The sequence below is a fragment of the Folsomia candida genome, unplaced genomic scaffold, assembly GCF_002217175.1.
Source record: "Folsomia candida strain VU population unplaced genomic scaffold, ASM221717v1 Fcan01_Sc056, whole genome shotgun sequence".
Lineage (NCBI taxonomy): Eukaryota > Metazoa > Arthropoda > Collembola > Entomobryomorpha > Isotomidae > Folsomia > Folsomia candida.
In genome coordinates, this window is record NW_019091248.1 from 423,233 (window position 1) to 443,142 (window position 19,910).

The 19,910-nt window shown below is 35.5% G+C and overlaps 3 protein-coding genes across 4 annotated transcripts; 1 reads left to right on the forward strand and 2 right to left on the reverse strand.

The window, feature by feature from the left end:
* Nucleotides 1-872: 872 nt before the first annotated feature.
* On the reverse strand, nucleotides 873-11,423 carry LOC118433528. 2 transcript variants are annotated; one of them, XM_035845524.1, is made up of 4 exons: nucleotides 11,163-11,423; nucleotides 6,835-6,957; nucleotides 5,598-5,765; nucleotides 4,508-4,594 (listed from the first exon to the last, which is right to left on the reverse strand). In XM_035845524.1, the coding sequence occupies exons 1-4, from the start codon at nucleotides 11,386-11,388 to the stop codon at nucleotides 4,569-4,571; spliced, it is 543 nt and encodes a 180-aa protein (XP_035701417.1). In that variant the 5' UTR covers nucleotides 11,389-11,423; the 3' UTR covers nucleotides 4,508-4,568. The 2 variants fall into 2 exon arrangements, with proteins under 2 accessions (XP_035701416.1, XP_035701417.1); XM_035845523.1 differs by having other exon boundaries at nucleotides 873-5,765.
* A 2,481-nt stretch (nucleotides 11,424-13,904) lies between these two features.
* LOC110862422 lies at nucleotides 13,905-15,109 on the reverse strand. Its single transcript, XM_022111619.2, has 2 exons — nucleotides 14,979-15,109; nucleotides 13,905-14,585 (listed from the first exon to the last, which is right to left on the reverse strand). The coding sequence occupies exons 1-2, from the start codon at nucleotides 15,054-15,056 to the stop codon at nucleotides 13,998-14,000; spliced, it is 666 nt and encodes a 221-aa protein (XP_021967311.1). The 5' UTR covers nucleotides 15,057-15,109; the 3' UTR covers nucleotides 13,905-13,997.
* A 418-nt stretch (nucleotides 15,110-15,527) lies between these two features.
* LOC110862412 (uronyl 2-sulfotransferase) lies at nucleotides 15,528-18,847 on the forward strand. Its single transcript, XM_035845526.1, has 3 exons — nucleotides 15,528-16,071; nucleotides 16,133-16,242; nucleotides 18,536-18,847. Exons 1-3 carry the CDS (start codon nucleotides 15,715-15,717, stop codon nucleotides 18,549-18,551), a joined length of 483 nt encoding a protein of 160 aa, XP_035701419.1. The 5' UTR covers nucleotides 15,528-15,714; the 3' UTR covers nucleotides 18,552-18,847.
* The last annotated feature ends 1,063 nt before the right edge of the window (nucleotides 18,848-19,910 follow it).

Here is a 19,910-nt window from a genome sequence, read left to right on the forward strand (position 1 = left end):
TTATACGTCAATTGTAGCATAGCATTCAAAATTCACCGTGCCAGCGTTTTAACGATTTTTCTACAAAAATTTCTGACAGGTCCTCTTCAATAGGGTGTATTTTTTTGGGCGACCTATTGATTAATGTTGTGTTGCACATACATATTTTTAACCCCAATTTACAACCTTTAATTTGACGTATGCAGCATTCAGAAATATTCACTTTTACGAAAGTTACAGTCGATTTGGTAAAGTAATATTTTTAGAAAAACATTTCCCTCGTTTTTGTCCTTATCGTGAATCATAACTCGGCAACCTTTAGAGATAGAGTATGGAGCTTTCCATTTTCAGAATCCTCGTACTTTTTTCAGTAAATGTGCATATCTCCGTTGGGAATATCGTTTTCTTCAAGAAATCCCAAGCCATTGTAAAATTTCTTTTAAGAACGTTTTTGTGAAATTAAATTTGACAATTTTCCAAATGCTTGCGTTCAAATCAAGTTTTTGTATACCTATCCATAAACGTAAATTCTGAGTCATACACCAAAATGCAGGTACATGTTTCCACACTCTTTAAAAAAAATTGTAGCAGTTTATAGTGAACTTATACTAATAGTAAGTACTCGAAATCCTTGGTGGCGCAATTAGTGCCCAACTTTAGTGACTGCTCTTTATTTATGCGTGTATTTATGTCATAATCTGTATGTACGTATGAATGTAAGTACATGTACTTACATTACATGGTCACTATGCATAGTGACCATGATGAAGTATATATGTATGCATGCAGATGCATCGGCATTTCTGGCTTTTGGGTTCCTGTGAAGCAAAGTTGTTGTCTGAAGTGAATAAATTTTACCAGAAAGCCAAACAATAGCATTTGCTCAGATAATGTAATAACACCCAAAATATATATTTATTCAATATCCGAAAGTTTTGAACAGCAATGTCATATGTACTTTAACAACTGCCAAAGTTTTACATGGATTATCTATGCCGGAACATTAAACAAATCATTGCGTTAATTAACCAAATCGTGTTCAGAGTTCGTGTGTAGTTACTCACATAAAGTTTACATATGCATATACGTACATAAATAAAATTACTAATAGTAAGGCTACATACAGAAGAATCACTTATTATAAATGGTACAAGTATTTAATAAAAATATTATCAAACCCATTTTCATTAAGATCGCAGAATTTCTAATTTACATACTTCGACAGCCAGTATCAAATGACAAATTGACTAAATATTTTATGTGCAAGTTTTCGTTATCATTTTCTAGGTTGATGAATTGTATGTTTGTTTGGTCGAGAGTCACAACGTCGAGTCACCGGAGGCGGCTGCTGCTGGAGCGGTTGCCAAGTTGGCCGTAAACTCCGTTGTCTTAGCAAGCCTATATTTAAGGGCTGGCCAAAAAGTCTTAAAATCGTAAACCAATCATTCGAGAAAATTGTTAAGGTTCTCCATTCCTGATATTTGTAAATGCGTTCCCAATCTTTGTTGGAAAATTGAACTTCGTAGTTCTCTTCAATTAGTTTATACATGTGTTCGTCAGGTGCTAGATTGCCCTTGTCAATTTTTCCATGAAATTTATCTCTATATGGTAGTTGCAAAGGATTTTTTAATGTCGAATCTTGAAGGACATATGTCTGGAAATCTGTCAAAAACTTGTCCTTATTTTCCTCCGTCAGTAATATATATGCCATTGGATCATTCATAATAAATACATTTTTGATTCCTCTAGGTTTGCACATCCTAATCATGTCATTAATAGAAATTAGCCTGTGTTCTGATCTCACAAAGTCGAAAATAGTTAAAAATTTAATATATCTCAGTGTCTTGTCTTGATTAAGAATTAAAATTTTCCGCAGCAATGAAAATATGAAAGTAAATTCTTTCAAATCACGTGCATACATCTCTGATAAAGACAAATTAGCGTATTTCCAAATTTTAGTATCGTCGAAATCCTGAATTTGTGTCGTGTTTATGATAAAGTCTAAAACATAGTTATCTTGAATCTCGCTGCGACGACATATTAAATCGAATTTTCTTACTAGTTCGCCATGAAGTTCAAGTTTTGGAAAGCTAGTATACTTTAGGCCATTGGAGTACATTTTTTTCATAAAATCATTTAGAAACAAGAAAACCGTATTTTCAGAACCTATCCCACAATTTTCTAAGAGGAATTTTGCAACGAATTTTTTTGCATTTTCATCAAAATATATTTTGTCATGGTCCGCTTGACAAATTGGCTCAATAACTCTTTCCACGAAGAACTTTGCAACGTAAAACTCTGCAAACGTCCTATGTAAGAATTGCGGATTTATGATTCCCTCATCACTATATACAATTCCAACTTGTAGGATTTCAACCATTGCGGGTTCATTTGTATATTGTACTTTTTTCCCGCAAACTAACGTAACTAAGTCATCATAGTCGGGTTGCATATTTAGAGCGTCACCTGCCATTTTATAAATGTACTCCTCCAAATACTCCATTAGTAGTCTATCCGCTACAGACGAATTTCTAGTCCCATTTTTCTTCGAGAGAAATATTTCCGGTCTATATAATGTTTATATATGAAAGCCAAAGATTCTTTTCCCTTGAACTTCTCTATTATGCCTTGCTTAACTTTACTAGTAATAATCATCTCCATGGCATCGGGAAGAAATATTTCGGACAAAATTCTTAACTGAAGGGGTACCCCGAGAAATTGCTCCCTCTCACTAAATAAAGCCGGTTGTGCCATTTGGATTACTTTGGTTGCAAACTCATCTAGTATTTCAATTTCTGATTTTAGTTGAATTTCTGATTTTGTAGTACACCTAACTGCCACAGACCACAAATTTACAAGAAAGTTTTCTTTCTCACGAGGTTCAGAGTTGTCCATAGGCACAAATGTATGTGCCAATACGGATAGAGCGTATTGTAGCTGGTTACAATCGTGAGGACGGGTGGTAATGACCACCCTGATTTGTGTTTGCTTTCTGATGTACATTAGAATATTTGCGAATAGTTTTTTGTTTTCAATCGTCATTTCGTCAAAACCATCCGCAATGATTGTAACAGCATTAGGGCGATCTCTTTTAATAAAGTGATACAATAAAAATTTTGTTATCTCGTTAAACCGTTGATTTGTAGCAACAAAATTAACAAAACTTGATAAGAACTCATCATTTCCTTGGGTTAGCAAAATCTGTTCGAGGTTTTTCAAAGTTTTGAGCTCGATTATAATTAAAAGATGAGCTTCATCAGTACGACTTTTCAAAAGTCCGTTGGCCATGCGTATCGCCGTTGTAGACTTTCCCATCCCGGGCACATCGGAAAGAATAATAAATCGAACATCCTGGCTGCTTAGGTCGTTTTCCTTAATTATGGTGTTCGCAATTTTTATTTTGCTACGATCGCTTTTGATACATTCATATCCTTCATAGGATTTTACGAAAATTATTGACTTATTTTCATTTTCTGTAAATTCCATTATGTCTTCTGGAATTTGTATGCTAGACAATTGCGCCCTGTCATTTATGGGATCAACTTCCACAATGTTTATTATTTCTGGAAATACTGAGCCTATGTAACAATCAATTCCCCTTTCAGATTTTAATTGACGTGATACCGCTTCCAAATCTATCCCTGGTTTTTGAATTTCCCGCTCGGCGTAAAAACTTGGATTATACTGTAAGCTAAGCTCGAAAGTTTGTTCATCGTAACGTATTAGGTCGACAACGCACGCGGGATTGTGAAAGCAGATGTTTCGAAATTCCTCAAGATCGGTTATTGTCTTGACTTTTATATTTTCCATTGATAATCGTCCACTAATATCGGATAGCCGTTTGTCGCTTACAAAATCTTGGCGGTTACTTAGAATTGTAACAATTGTGTTATGATTTGTTTTCCTTTGGTAGTACGTTTCCAATTCCAGGCTGCTCATTTTATGAGAAACTTCGAAACATGCGTTCCTCAGATCGAGTAAAGTTTTTGGAGTGTTTCCAATTTCCTGACTACCATTGAGAATAGACAAAATGGTGGATGGCCGTGAGCGCAAGTGATCTCTAAACTCTTCAGTTATATTACGCATAATATCTTTCAGCAATTTGCCTTCTCCCTGGAAAACTATATATTTTTCGAGCAAGCTGTTGAGTAACTTGTCGTCGATATTCAAGTCGTGAGTGTCAAGAATTTTTCGTTTTGTGATCAGTTCACAAGAGTTTTGTGGAGTTGTCGGTTCGTCCTCGGTGCAATATATTAACCAGATATATCTGTATTCATGTGAGGATGAAAATTTCTCTAATATATCATTCGATACGTTACTTTCGATGCAGTCAATAATTATTAAATCAATCCCATGCAGTTTTACGGGGATTTGTGAACTATACAATGCATTACTGGTATCATATTTCAAAACTATTGCTTTCGTTAGGGATTCACTTAATCCTGCATGTTTCAGATAAACATATTTAAGCATGGTCAACGTCAACAATTGTTTTCTTTGTGACGTAAAAATTTGTACCCGATCATCCTTACCTATATTTTCTAGGTTAGGGATGTCCGTGAGACTGAATTCCACGTTGGGATATTTGGCTAGCATTGCATCACAGTATTTCTCACTGGAAAACAATAGATTTGTAAAATTATGATCTGGTAACTTGTTTATCCCTTCAGATAATTTCCCTTGTATATTGAACGTGTTACAATTTCTCAGAATTTTAAGTTGTTCAATATTTGCAAAATGTATGCTTCCATCTTCCTCGGTAAACTTGAAACCTTTCTCTAAAATATATTTCAGCTCGTGAAAGCAAATTTTATCTAATAACTTCAATTTGTCCGTATGTTTCATGCCTTTTCCGATATATTCATTCCATAGCCGAATTTGTTCAAACTGTTGAATAATTTTTTTTACCGACTTGCTTAATCTGGTTGTTGATAAACTAATCTCATCATTTTGGGGAAATTTAATTTCACAAAACTTTGTTTGTTCTTGGATCCAGTTCGTAAACTCGCTCCTAGCACCCCTGTCTCGTAAAAGGGTGAATGCTTTCAAGACTAATTTTCCCATCCGCTTAATTTTGAATTCGCTTACCCTCTTATCTACTTTAGTGTCCCATCCTGAATATACAACCAGTGGCCAGTTTACTATTCTACCATATGATACCTCACCATTTAAATTATGATCCAGCTTTAAACCCACATCATTTGCTGATGGACTGGGTGGGGTGGTCGGATGTAAAACCTTTACAAACAGATCAATACTGTGGAAGTCTTTAGTGTAATTATAAATGGATCTAATTGTATCCTCAGGTCTACAATTTTTAAATTTTTGTCCAATTTGTTCCGTGCTAATCTGCACCATATCACCGAAGGGAGAATTGATTACATTAACAATGTTGGGATAAAAGACAATATTGCAAATGTCCAGGGTATGCGATTCATGATGTTGTCTAATTTCTTCATGTGAGTTAAGGTAATCTAGTATTTGAAAAGCACCAGGACTGTCGAATACGACACAATGGGGGTGCCACTTTTCCATTTTGGCTCGCACGAATTTGGTTTTGTCTTCATCAAAATTCAAATATTTTACGGCAAACGTTGCAATCTGGGCTAACCAACCACCTAGAGAGTGTCCAGTGATGATGAGTTGAAGTGGATCCGATAAGGTGTCCATTTTCACAAATTCCAGGACTTGGAGTGCGAAGGAGCAAGCAAGGTTTAATTGTGGCGTTTTCTGGTTATTGGCAATCCCTTGCAGATCGGCTTCAATGTCCTCAGGGGAAGCGGAGCCTAGATTAATGAAATAAATTAGTTACATACATGTATTTACTTCAATATTAGCATTTGTGCCGAAAATAGGAATTACACAGTTTGCCTCACAGAAAAATGTTTTTAATTTGCTCAGGATAAACCACAAATTTTAACCTAGCTTGATTCTTTTCCATGCTTATTGGAGCAACGTGGGATTCTTTATAGTAGTGACGACTGGGATTCTGTAGTCAGTTTTTTGTATGGATTTTTGAAAACATGCAATTTAGACAATTCGTTTAGCTTAGATTTGAAAAGTACTTTTGAGAGTTTGATACGGTAGGTCAAAGTTGTAGTGAAGAGTTATATTGAAAACACAAATTTAAATAAAAAATAATGCATAGTTTTGGTAAAAACTATATTGGTAAAAACCACTTAAACTGTGATCATTTTATGTCTACGACACGCAGAAATGTAACTACATACGCCCAACGCTTAGGAGGAGAGGTTCTCAACATGTCACTCTCATATACTGTTGCCCTTTGCATATATAGTACCTCTAGGCGAGTAATTAATAACCCCAAAGTGCTTTGATGCCATGGCCACATTTGCGCCCGCCACACCCCCTCAAAGTCGTGCCGAATGCTAACCTACCCAGTTACAAACATTCGTCAAAAATCCAATTTTGATCAGATCCTGATAGTCTTTCCATTCTTGTGGTCTCAGATAGTTCCTTTATCGTATCCCATACCAAATTCGAATTTTCAATTTTTTTGTATTTTTGAAAATTTTCTGACCAAGTGGGTATATCGCAAAATTTCAAAATTTAAAAAAAGTTGAGTTTGATATTGTTTATGGTAGAACAACTATCTGGGATTACGAAAATGCAGAAATTAACAAAATCTGATAAAAAATAGATTTTTGGCAATGGTTTTATTGAAGAAAAACAGGGGATTTTCGTGCTCCTTGCGACTTTGAGGGGGTGTGGCGGGAAACTACTTTAGGGTTATACATTACTCACCGATGGCTACCTTATATCCAAAGGGTATCAAGATCTGAGAATGGCATGTGGAATGCCTCTCTTCCTTAGTAATGTTAATGTAAATGGTACCTTTAAAAGCAATAATAAGCTGTCGATGCCTCTTCTCGGAAAGGCTTCCCTCACGAAACAGGACGAATGCATGGAACGGTCCCTTTTCTGCTTTACAGATAAGCTTGTAGTCGGTCAGGCTTACTGAAAGTGATGAATAAACTTCTTGTAGAACGATTGATATATAGATAAATTTAATCAGACGAATATCTGGAAGCCCCACCGCTCATTGGGTGGAGTTTTGAATACGGCTTATCGTAATCGCTTCATTAAGCTGGAAAAAATATATGCTGCATGACTAATTCCGATAACATTGACAAATAATCGGGAAGCCATTGCCCCCTGTTAGTGCGGTTTCGAGTTTAGCTAATGTGTTCATAACCGCTACATAAGCGCCACTGCCATAACCGGAAAAAATGATTTGTCCCATGCCATACGTTGTGTTGTTAGGTATATGTATGTATAGAATAATAAGGCTGTAATCACTCATTTGTACAAGACTCCATCTTGAACTCTCTTACTATTCACACTAATAAACTGTCTCCTTATCTACCTCTGAGTCTCATTTCCATCATTTATGTGTAATTACATATTATATAACAATTGACAAATAACCACACCAATTTGGGGTGTGACTAATTGAAGTAGCGTATGGTGCCCTGGGCGACAAGTAAATTTGTTAAAGTAGGCACCACATGTTGATACATATCTCTGTATGCAGTTCGTGAGGTTTAATTAAACTCAGAGGTTCTCAGAATTGTTCACCTAGTAACCTCAATTTCTGGTGGGTGTGGTCGAATTTTAGAAATTTGAAAATATATATTTGAACAAGGGTCCGGTGCTTCCAGAGCAGTTGGGATTTTCGAAATCGTTAAACAACTTTTAAAATATTTTTATGGTTTTCGAATGTAGCAACTTCAGCTTTCTAGATGAATTAGTTGAAGTCTAAACCATACATTGGGTACAGAACATAACTACATTAATACTAATTACATGACTATTTCATACATGTATCGTACAGTATGATATAGTATTTATTGACATACGGCGGCAGCCCTCATAAACATGTCACAAATGTTCATTACAAAAATTGTTGCAAAGAGTATTGTTAAGATAAAAGGTCACCCGGGTGAAAAGATTATGCATAGTTTTGGCCGAATTTTATGCATAAGCCGTTCATGCAGGTGAAACGTGCATAATTCCAGTGATGTTTAACTACACGAGAAAGCAGTAGAACTACAACTACAACTACATTTATTGTATGTAGTTGAATTTCACCTACAATTTCACCTACAATTTCAACTATTTTTTTAAATGTAGTTAACTACTTTTCAACTACTTTTCAACTAGTTTTCAACTACTTTCAACTAGAGTTGTACCGCTCCCTACTCCCTGGAATTTTGGAATTTTGAAATTCCCAATATTCCCAATTTTTCGGGAATTTATGTTTCAGGGAATTTTGGGAAGTTTCAAAAAAACATTTCGACCCCGGGTTACCCTGATAAATTAATATTGCTGGGTTTTCGCATGCGAAAGGGAAGTGTTTCATAATGAAACAAATAACCAGGTGTTTTGCTCTGAGTATTATAAAATTATAATTCCATTTTTTCATCATAAACGTATGGATTATTTATGTTATATATAAACACATTTAGAACTCGCAACTCCTTTTGTCATCAATCGCCAATGAAATAGTAGTAGTTTTTGTTGCAAATAATTAAAACAGATAAAATGGGTCAAACGATAGACAAACGTCTACGACGAACATTTTTAGCAAGTTTCGTGATTCTTTCTAGCTTATCCTGAGAGCAAATTGCGAAATATCCTTCTAAAAACTGTATTGTTACTGATTGCTTAGTGTCACTTTGACACGACGCCCAATCCAAAGTTTTTTTCTAAATAAATAAATACAATTTCATTATTTATTAAGTCATATCTTTCTGATCAATACCTTAGTGTATTGAAAATTACTCTCCCAATTTATTAATCATGTGGATGAATTTAAGTATAGCGGTGGGAATATTCTCAATATTCCCTGAAAATTCCCAATATTACTTCAAAAATTCTGGGAATATAAATGTTAGGGAATAAATGGAGCTAGGATGGAATTTATTGGGAAGATTTGGAGGGAGGGAGAGTACGGGAATTTATTCCGAGGGAGCGGGAATTGTACAACCCTACTTTCAACTACTCTCAACTAGATTTAACTACATCTCCCGAATCCAAGTAAAAGCAAAATACAAAATTTGTCACTAATATTTTTTACATTTTTTATATAGCATACATATATTCTATTCATATTATTAATTTGAATCTCAAAGCTTCTTTCGACAATTACGAATTGTGGTTCAAAATTGCTAATGCGACACTTTGTTTATCCTAGGGTCATTATTAATCCCCCATAATCGGGATGTTTCCTCTACAAAGTTAGCTTTTTTGCTTTCCTGAACTACAAGAAATATTAAGAATCAGGCACATAATAAAAACAATAATAACGTTCCAAGTCGTGAGAAGATTTGCACTTAATTTGATGTTGGGTTTAATTTTCTTTTGAGCACAATTAATGCAATCTCCTTGATATCCTAACCTAACCCACTTGATAAGCCTCGAGCTTCTAAAATTTGCAAAAATCCATTTTCCTCACTCTAAATATATCTGACATTAGATGGAAACGATTCCATTATGCATAGGTGAGGGGTGCCAGACGATTCATAGCGGAAAATTCATAGCACATACAATTCATAGCAAAGTAACAATTCATAGCACAACTAATTCGTAGCTGCTATTCTGATAGCATAATACAATTCATAATACCACAACTGATAGCAATTTTTGTCAGCTAAAATAGCATCGTCATTCTAAATTCAAAATGAAACTCAATATTCAAATAAATCATTTCACAAATAATTGAAAAATATGAAGTGGTTGACCGGTAGGAGTCATAGGTGTGGTCAGAATATTGGTATTGGTCTTACATAGACGTCTGAAATTTGGCAATGACTTAAGATGAAAGAATATGGAGTAACATTGAAAAAAATTATAAGTAGAGAAACAATACGGGGTCGTTAATTCCGATTTTTTAAATCAACCAATCAAGCTGAAATTTAGCACAGAGATATTTACTCATACCATTCGAAGGAACTCATTTAGTTCCTTCTGATAACCTCAGAATTTCCTGTTGGATAAAAATAATGTGGCAGAAATGTGGTTAGAATGTAGTTGAAAAGTAGTTAAGATTTAGTTGGTCAACTATATCAGCGGAAAAAGTAGTTTAACTACTTTTCCAAGTACTTTACACATGTAGTTGAATTTAACTACAACTACTTTTTACAAAAAATTGTAGTTAACTACTACAACACTGCATAATTCTGCATATTTCTACAGAATTTCTGCATTTTGCACTCGGCATAAAAATTTATGCATAATTTACTGTGCATAAAAACAAATATATTCATATATATATATATAACTTGATATATAAATATACATATATATAAATACATATACATATTGATATGTTTAAAAATATTAACTTTTTTATGTAGAAAATTTTATGTATAAATTTTGTGTCCAATCGTAGCAAATTGTGCATATTTAAGCATAATTCTGCACAAATTTTATGCATAAAACCCGGCAAATTATATGTTGGCTCATTTTTACCTGGAATAAGAACTGACTACATAAATCGAGTACCAGAATAGTGATTTTAAGAAACTGCGACTTGTTAGATTACTACTGTCATTATACATTTCAGGAGGGAAGTAAAATCTTTTACATGTAAGTTTTTGTTTCGACTTGGGGTAAGAATTTTGCAATGCATAATAAGGTGGTCAACTGAGGCGTCATATCCTGATGCACATAATGGGCACTTTGTGTTATTTGTTATTTTTCTGTCGCCCATTTTTATAGAATATAATCCGATTTGTAATTGCGAAATAATGCTGCAGATAGAGAATGGTAGATTCATTAGGAGGTATGGTTCCGTGATGGCGTGGTATTTCATGGCAGCGTAATGTGACATCCTGTTACATATCTGAATGTATAAACATTTAGATATGTACATATCTACATGTATGAAATAGTCATGTACAAAATTACAAACGTTAATGATTATTTAAATGTCATGGGATTTATGTATGACTCAGCGCTTTACTGTTGAGTTAGGAATGGCAAACTTATCTTCGTTGTTTGCCATTCTCTGGTGATATCGACATTGCCTGGTCGTTATAAAATGATGTCATTTTGTACGATGATTTGGTTGAATAATTAACGATTGCCAAGCTCTTATTCTAGTTTAATGTAATTATTAAATTTATATTTAGTGTTCATTTTGAAAAATGAAATCTTACATTTTGTCAATTGCTCCTTTGCATCGGCGAAAGTAGAGTAAGCGATTTTCGCCAGTTTGGACAAGTCAGAAATTGTTGGATAAAGCTCCAGATTCAACTTTTCGCTTAATTCCAACTCCTTTGTTGAGAAGAGCGGTGTGCCTGGTTGAAGGAATGTATTAAAAATGGCTTTCCAATCGTCTGGTTGAATGTACAGTTCCAAGTCTGGTTTGAATTCTACTTCCATTGCAAATTTATTGCGATCGTTTGGCGAAATTTGATCACTTTGATGGGGTAAGAAACTTGCGTCTGGTTTTTTCAATTTGCATACAGTTAAATTTATTACAGGCCGACTGGAATGGAATACAAGTTATCTAATCTGGTAGTTAATCCAGGCGGCCCTCTGAACAGTAATAGGATACTCGCCGTGAGACGAATTACGTAACAAGGATAGGCGCCGTTATGTTTTTGGCTTATCAAAGTTTGATAACATTGGGCAGGATGTGAAACAAACAATGAGAAAGTGCCTATACATATTTATTGGTTGGGTTCATGTTCAGAAAAATTTTACTTTGTACATCCACAAATAGAGGTTAGTTGATTTGCCAGTTGGATAAGAGTGTACATACGTGCCAAATGATAAGAATGTGATGAATTTATAAACATATTTCTGTGGAATGATTATCAAAGTTTGGCCAGGATGTGGGAGAATGTGGGAAGGATGGGATGCAGATAATATAAATGAGCACTGTGTAATAATTGGATATATGAATAATTATTGGACAGAGTGAAGACAGGAGGAGTGGGGTTGGAGCATACGGAATGTGCCAAAAGTCTGAGACTGGTCAACTAAATATATTTGTGTACAAATACGTCACAAATGTGTATGGTTAAACTGATTCTGACCTCAGTATTTAGAATGACAGACGAAATGATATTTTTTATGCATGGCACTTTCGTAAGCTACTTACAATAAGGGAAAATCTTATCTGTTGTTGAAAGTTGCATTATGTATGTTTGTTTGTTTAAGAATATTAAATGTGTGTAAATTGTAGGCCGTTTTAAATTTATGTACATGTTTTCATATCTGCGAGTTTTGTAAATTTGTGCAATGTAGTACATAAAATATATAATTAGGTGTTTAAAATTAATAAATCATTATTGACTACTTACAGGGTGCGTCATAATTTCGAATAAGAAATTTGAACTCTAAGATTTTGAATTCTGGTGGACAGATTTTATTCACCTTTACATGTGTAAAAGAAACCCACGGTTATCTGTGGCTTTCTTTCCTAGTGTTGTACAATAAAGCGATCTTACCATGTAGTTGTGCATTTCTCTTGGTGGGACCTTGGTAAATTGACAGTTCCGCCAGTTTTCTTCCACTTTTGGATAACACTCTCAATCGTTGGGCTTGCTACGTTAGTCTTTTCATGAATTTTGCTAGGCACAATTTTCTTAATATGGTAAGCGATGATTTTCTTACGAACTTCTTCTGATGTTTGTTCGCCCCTGTGCACAAGAACTTCACATACATACATGCAACTAAACAAGCGAAAATATTTTTTATTTCACTTACGTGTACTCTTTCGAATAGTTGTACAGAAATTTCCAGAAATTTCTAATAATTGGACAAATTTTGACAAGTTACAACTCAAAATATAAAACACATGAATACTTTTAGCACGTGAACTTTTTACGGGTCCAAATTGTTATTATTCGCAACGCATAATCCGTAGTTGGTTGACCTCGGGAATCGAGAAGGTTCATATGCGTTATATTATCTGCATTTGGGCAAATTTTCAAGGACATAGCTTGAATTGATGAAAAGATATGACGATTTCACCACGAGTCTACCAAACCCATGAATACTTTCCGTTCGTACTGTACATACATATGCATGCATACATACATATGTAAATTCACTATCGACCCTTTCCTTCACAGTTAATTGGTCATTTGCGCGTTCTCTCAGTAACTGGCCACATCTGGGCTCAGGCCTAGATGTGGCCTGAGCCACACATACATACACAAACGACGAGAATGAAATGCAGACACTTTCAGCCAGCATGCCCTACCTAATTAATAGAGAGCACTAACATCAAATTTGGAAAGCACACATATTAATTCCCGAATATTTCCAGATACGGTGGTCCAGTTACAAATAATGGGCAAAGTATTATTTAAAAATATGAATATGAACATGTCTTGGTCTTGTTAGATAATTTCCTGCGTAATACCTAAAAGTGTAAGCTATGCAAATAAATTGCACTTGACTACACTGTGTCCCAAATGTATCTCCCCAAAATCGCGCGGATTTCATCCATTTTTTATCTTACATCTCTTGTGCTTATTTCTTTAAACATTTTTTTACACAATGACCTAAAATGTCAGGCAATCTCGTGAACACACACGAGTGAGGATACAAACATTATCACAAAAAGTATATCCTATCGATGGGAGATGCTTTTGGGACACGATGTATACGCAATAATGGTTCTACACCTTCGCAACCTTTACTGCTCGCCACGTACATACATATGTATAATGAAGAAAACTGAATTCTGACGTACGGATATTTAGATTACTTATTTTGTACCAAATTGCACCTAAGCGTTGCTCCATCTTCTCAATATTAAAATTATGAGCGTGCAAAATTTGCTACCAATACGGTAAAATTTCAAAACCTAACAACAACATATTTATTTGTATGAAAACTGCCTGGAATTGTTTTCCTACTGGATTTCTATAAATGCAAATGAATTCAAACACGCATCCAATACCAATTTATTGAACTAATTTAATCTTTCAGTTTAACTTCTTTTGACAATACACATGTATATTATGGTTAGCAATTTAATATACGAACTCCGAGGTTTCCATATCAGCTGCACAATCATCGCCATATGACACCTTCCCCACAGGATTTCGATGCTGAAATCCGCCAAATATTTTCATGGCATTTTCTACAAATGGGCGACAAACGGTGGGAACGAAATCGGAAAATTTCTTCAACTCAATGGCGACCTTATGTTGCTTATGTGATCTCGGATACCAATTAGGGTGCTGTGGGTACTGTGGGTACTGTGTACACCCAGGAAACGGTGGTGCATGTTCGGGGGGTGCTGTCGGTGTCGTGGGCGTCGTTGGTGTCGTCGGTGCTGTCGGTGTCGTCGGTGCTGTCGGTGTCGTCCTGAGCAACGTTTTTTCTAGGTCCCACTCATCCGCAGTCGCCACTTTGTCGTCTGTGTGCACATCAGTCGAACAGACGTGCACGCTGGAGAGATCAAATTGACTCTCACCCCGTAGTCCAACATAGCCAAGGGTGTTGTACACTGTTGTGGCTGAGATAGTGTGGGAAATGAGTGGAACGCATCGATGACCACAACAGTCAGAATGCCCCAAGCAGAACGGGGTTCTTTCTACGCAGCTTGTGCCCTTTTTCTGATTAAATTAATTACGTTTGTAATATTTACTCGCCAATTACAGATTTGCAAAAGTCACATTTCCCACGTTTGATGCAGATACATATTCGGTATTAATTTTCTATAAATTTAAGAGATATTTACTGGCATCGAAGATGTCAATTTCTACACGTATATTCCAAATTTCCTCTTTTTATTCCAATTGCTGTATTTTAATACAATCCCCCGTTTTTCTCCTCTTCTCATACAAGTATCTCTGCTAAACTTGATAATTGTGAGGTGAGATCATGCATTTTTTCAATGTCATACTGATTCAATTTATAGAAAATTAATACATTATTAATAAAGTTGAGTAAAAGTTTGACAGCCTTCGATGGGAGACCTTAATTGCAAATCAGGATTTATCAATTACCGTAATATTCAGCATTTCGGCGAATTTGCAAGCTGATTCCAAAAATACGAACAGTGTGAAAAGGTGGACGAAATTCATGTCGAAGTTGCCGTGTTGAATTGCACGATTTGTAAGCAGGATTAGGTCGACTTGCTTCGCGTTTCTGAAATAAATTGGTATTTGCTGAATTATTTATACGCGCGACTGGCCAGATTAGAAAAACAATGGGACAGAATACAATGACTAATTATATGCTTCTTCAGGCACACATTGGATGTGCCGCACTTATGCAGAATATTAACATAAAATTGTCATCTTCATTAACGGGAATAGTGTGCTACATTTTACTTATCATCAGCCGACTGATTCAAATTCCACACATTTGACTCAAATTTATTTATTTATGCTTCCGGGTAATAAGGAACAACCAACAAAAAAACACCAAATTAACCTGGATTATCACTTAAACAATAATATATGTATCTAAAATTACAGTTTTTTGGCATATATTTATAACCCTCTCAGTAATAAATTTCAGCATCATTTCTCTATCCGACCCTAATCCGACATGTGGACTCTTTATTTTATAGCATTGTTTCTCTTCGTTTACTCCACAAATGGTTCCCCTTCCGCCGAAAAAACGTCCAATCCCGCCACAAATGGGTCCCTTTTTGCTGATAGGTTCAAAAACACCAACGTCACCGCACCAAATCCGGACTTAATATTTTTTAACCGAGTCCCCAAAGTAGGGAGCAGCATGATGATAAATCTCCTCAGAAAACTGTCCATCCGAAATGGGGTCGCCTTCTACCAAGACGGCGCCCACCCTGGGATGCAGGCCAGGCTGAATTGTGCCCAGGAAGCTGACCTTGCGCACCTCCTCTGCCAGATTCCCAAACAACCAGTCAGCGTGTATACTAAACACGTCGCTATGGTCAACTTTACCCGTGTGGGGGGTGCCTGTGACCACGTCGTGTACATCAACATGGTGCGGGACCCGGTCGAGCGAGTGATTTCATGGTATTACTACATCCGGTTAAGCAAGGTTAGAAATTTTGTCGCCAAGATGAGGAAGGCCAATAATAAAACAGAGGACGACACTTGGTTACAGAGGGTAAATAAATAATTAAGTCGCAAATCCCATCACGAAAATATACTAGTATAAATTTTGGTAGGATTTTTCGACCTGTGTGCTCCAAAATTATGACGAGTGTCAATTTGAGTTTAGACACGAAAATGTGTGGAGTCAAATGATGTTCTTTTGTGGAATGGATGAGCGTTGCAAGTAAGAAATTTTTCAAGCAAGAATTTTTAAGATCATATTTCGACACAAGTTTCTAATATTTGTCCCACCCCTCACTGCGGACAAATTTTACTTTGTCGTTAGCCTTTCGGAAGGAAAACCACGGCCATTGTGAAATGGCAGAGCATACATTTCTGGTCGCAATAAAGATCAATATTCCCCATATTTTTCCCTCCTATTTCCACACCAATTCTGCTACCATTATAAATTACATACGGCTCCAAATTTCGAAAAAAACTTTAGATGTCTCAACAACACTGAAACGTTAGAAATTGAATCATATTTTAAATCAAGCGCTGCTTTTAACACCGATTTAAATTGGAAATTTCGCTACAATTATGAAACAAAAGGGATAACTTTGAATGTCCCGCTTGAAAATGTAACCCAAATGTTTCCATATCTGCATTTTGAAGCAACAAAAAGCTTGAATGCTTCCTTATTCCTTTGTAAACGGGTGCTTGGCTCTCAGTTTGCTTGGTGTCCAAAAAGTTGTGATAGCTCGGAGGATTGCAAATTTTATCCAACATTAGATGGGGAAATAAAGCTAAGCGATTTGTATGGAGTAGATTTCTCAAAAAAGTATGACCTAATTGTAACCCGATTTGATGGGATTACGTATTTCTCGTGTTATGCAAAAGGAAGTTTAGATTTCCTGATTTACTTCGTTCCGTTTTCCTTTAACTTATGGATTGCTCTAATTTGTACGGTTTGCATTATCTCGACAGTTGTGTGGTTCTATACGGAGCGTTTTTTAAAGATAGGAATAAAATTTAACGTCTTTCTTACATTCTTCGGTTTCCTGGTAGACGAATACAGTTTCATTCCAAAAAGGCTAGATGACAATTTGCCATTTCGACTCATAAATATTCCCTGGTTATTTATCGGTACGCTTTTTAGCGTTTGCTATATTGGGATTTTGATCGAATTTGTGAATTCTCCTCTCCCAAAGGACAAAATTAGGGATTTCGAACACCTAGCTTGCTACAAAGATGGAAAAGAAAGTGTTCTAAATAAAACAATTTACAACGTGGCCAAAGCACAAGATTATTACTATCTGGAAGCTAAAGAAAGATATAATCCCTTAATTCATTTGACGCCAGGTGAACGTTCCGAGTGTTTCAGTATTTTATCTAAAATTCGAGATTATGAGATGGATAAATTTGTACATCCCTTTCAAAGGGAATCTTACGAAACTTTCTCAATTTTGGGGAACCTATTTGATTTACTATATTATAATTTTTCTCATTCCGAGACAAAGTTGTTATTTTATTTGCTCAACCCGAAAAGAAGGTTTTTCCCTAAAAGTTTATGGAACGAGAGTAAAGTTTCCTCAAAGAATATATTACTTAATGCTTTTAACCAAACTGGTAATTTAGAAATTCTGAAAAGTATGAAGGTCTTGGATACAAAACTTGGCTGGGAATATCTTCACGGATACATTTTCCATACACATAGAAAAAATATTGAAAAAGCGATACTAAAAGAAATAACCGATTGTGACGAACCCTCCGCATATCTTGGCGAATGGAGAGATGTCTCCAATTATGTTAAGACAATGGACGAAATTTATCCGACAAAAGATTTTTACCAGGGGAAAGAAAGAATTTTTTCAAAACCCTGGGGAATCGCTGTTTGGTCATCTGAAAAATCCAAGCTGCCGAAATTATTAAAGAATTTCGTGGAATTTGGTGTTTATCAAAAGCTAACTCAGATTGTGGGGAAGAATTTAGGCAGGGGAATTAAAGAATGGGCGACAAGTTATGTGGGAAAAGAGAAGGGAGGGGAAGGAGAATGGAGGGTTAGAGCTATCAAATTGTCTGACAGTGTCCAATCCATGTTTATCATCCACTTTGCTTTATTGGGTGTATGCAGTTTGATATTTATTAGGGAAACTAGGAAGAGCTTGCTGGTAAACATTTGGAGACTAGAGAAAGCAGTTAAGTTGAAAATAAGACGTCAAATGTGTTCACGCTCCAAATCTGCAGTTCGATTTAAGTAATATGCATTTTAGTTACATTTATATTGGTTTTATATTTGTTTTCCCGTGGACACATGAACGTTAAAACTATATTTGTGCAGAATAGAATTTTTAATTTTATTCGCTCTTGTACCGAACGACTATTGTTGCCCTTACGGGCTAAAGGGTAAAATATTTAAATAATACTTAAAAAATATTTAATATAACTCATAATATATAACTTATAATAATATAACTTATAATATAAATATTTAATATATATTTAATATAAATTGTAATAATCATAATTGATGATAGACTTCTTCGGATCTAAGGCACTAATGGTTTGCTGTAGCCGATCCTCCAGCTTTGGCATGTTTCCAGAACTATCCGTTATTTCTGACTTCCAACCAATTCGTTGGACTCGATTTGAAATATGCCCCACCCAGAGTTGGGATAATCCGGATTAAAATTGCTTGGATTAGTAATACTGATTAGGATTAATCCGGATTAGTAATCCGTAATCCAACAATTTAAAAAATATATTAATTTTGTCATTTTCGCAGAAATCAATCATGAAAAATGGCAATAAAATAAATTATTTGTATCATTCTGATTTCTCCTAATACATTTAACGTTTTTTGTATTATGACGGATTTTATTTTTTCGAACCAACTTGAGTTAAATTGAACTACAACCCTTCTATACAAATTGCTTTTACTATAAAATAAAGTTTAGTTCATCAAAATCGGTTCAGCCATTGCAGAGATATGACTATGGCGTAGGGTGAGGCTAAACTTACGACGCGGAGTGTACCTGTGTGCTACCGCCCAGTGGCCGCGGGAGGCGTGGGGACATATGGGGACGTTAATATTGTAGGATATGAGGCGAAAGAGGTTATTTAGCATGGGTCGATTATGGGGAAACCATAAAGCTGTGGAAATATTGTCCCAAGCTGATGCAATGACACCCGTGTAAATTAATCATACTTTATTGATATTTTCCAGAAAAATGCTACAATTCGGTGCAAATCCAGCTCGGAGTGTAAAGCGGGGACAACAATTCAACAAAATAATGGAGCTCTGATGGGAAGATGTATTTCTGGTGGGTGTCAACTGTCCGCGTGGTGTCCCCTAGAGGAGAATGTGAAACCACTGTAAGCACTTTTGCTTCTGACATTTTAATTGCTGTGAAATTTTACATAAGTAGTTTGACATGTTTGCGAGTGATTAATTCCTACAAAGTTCACATCTACGCATCCTGATGAGTGTGACATTACAATGAAGTTTACACTGACTACCCTTTTGTGTGGGCGATTTCACTTTAAACAATTTGGCGGGGTGGTTTAGTATTTCACAATTTATAATTTAATTAATGCCAATTCAATTCAAATTACAAATGGTGATTCTCGACGTTTGACTCACTGTCCGAATTGGTAACTGATTTGACGTAGTCACGAAAGTGAATGAGGCTGAAGGCCAGAAGTTCTTACCATGTTGAAAAAGAGTCAATAAATTAAAGCTCAAATCTCGAAGGACATATTGTGATTTTAAGTAAGATAAATTGCAGCAAAAATAAACTTTAGCGTAGACATAGAAATTAAATACTAATGGCACTGTCACAACGTGATCTTCATAACTAGAAAAGTTCCTACCCAAATCACTCTATGGCCAATTATAAATACATACATGCC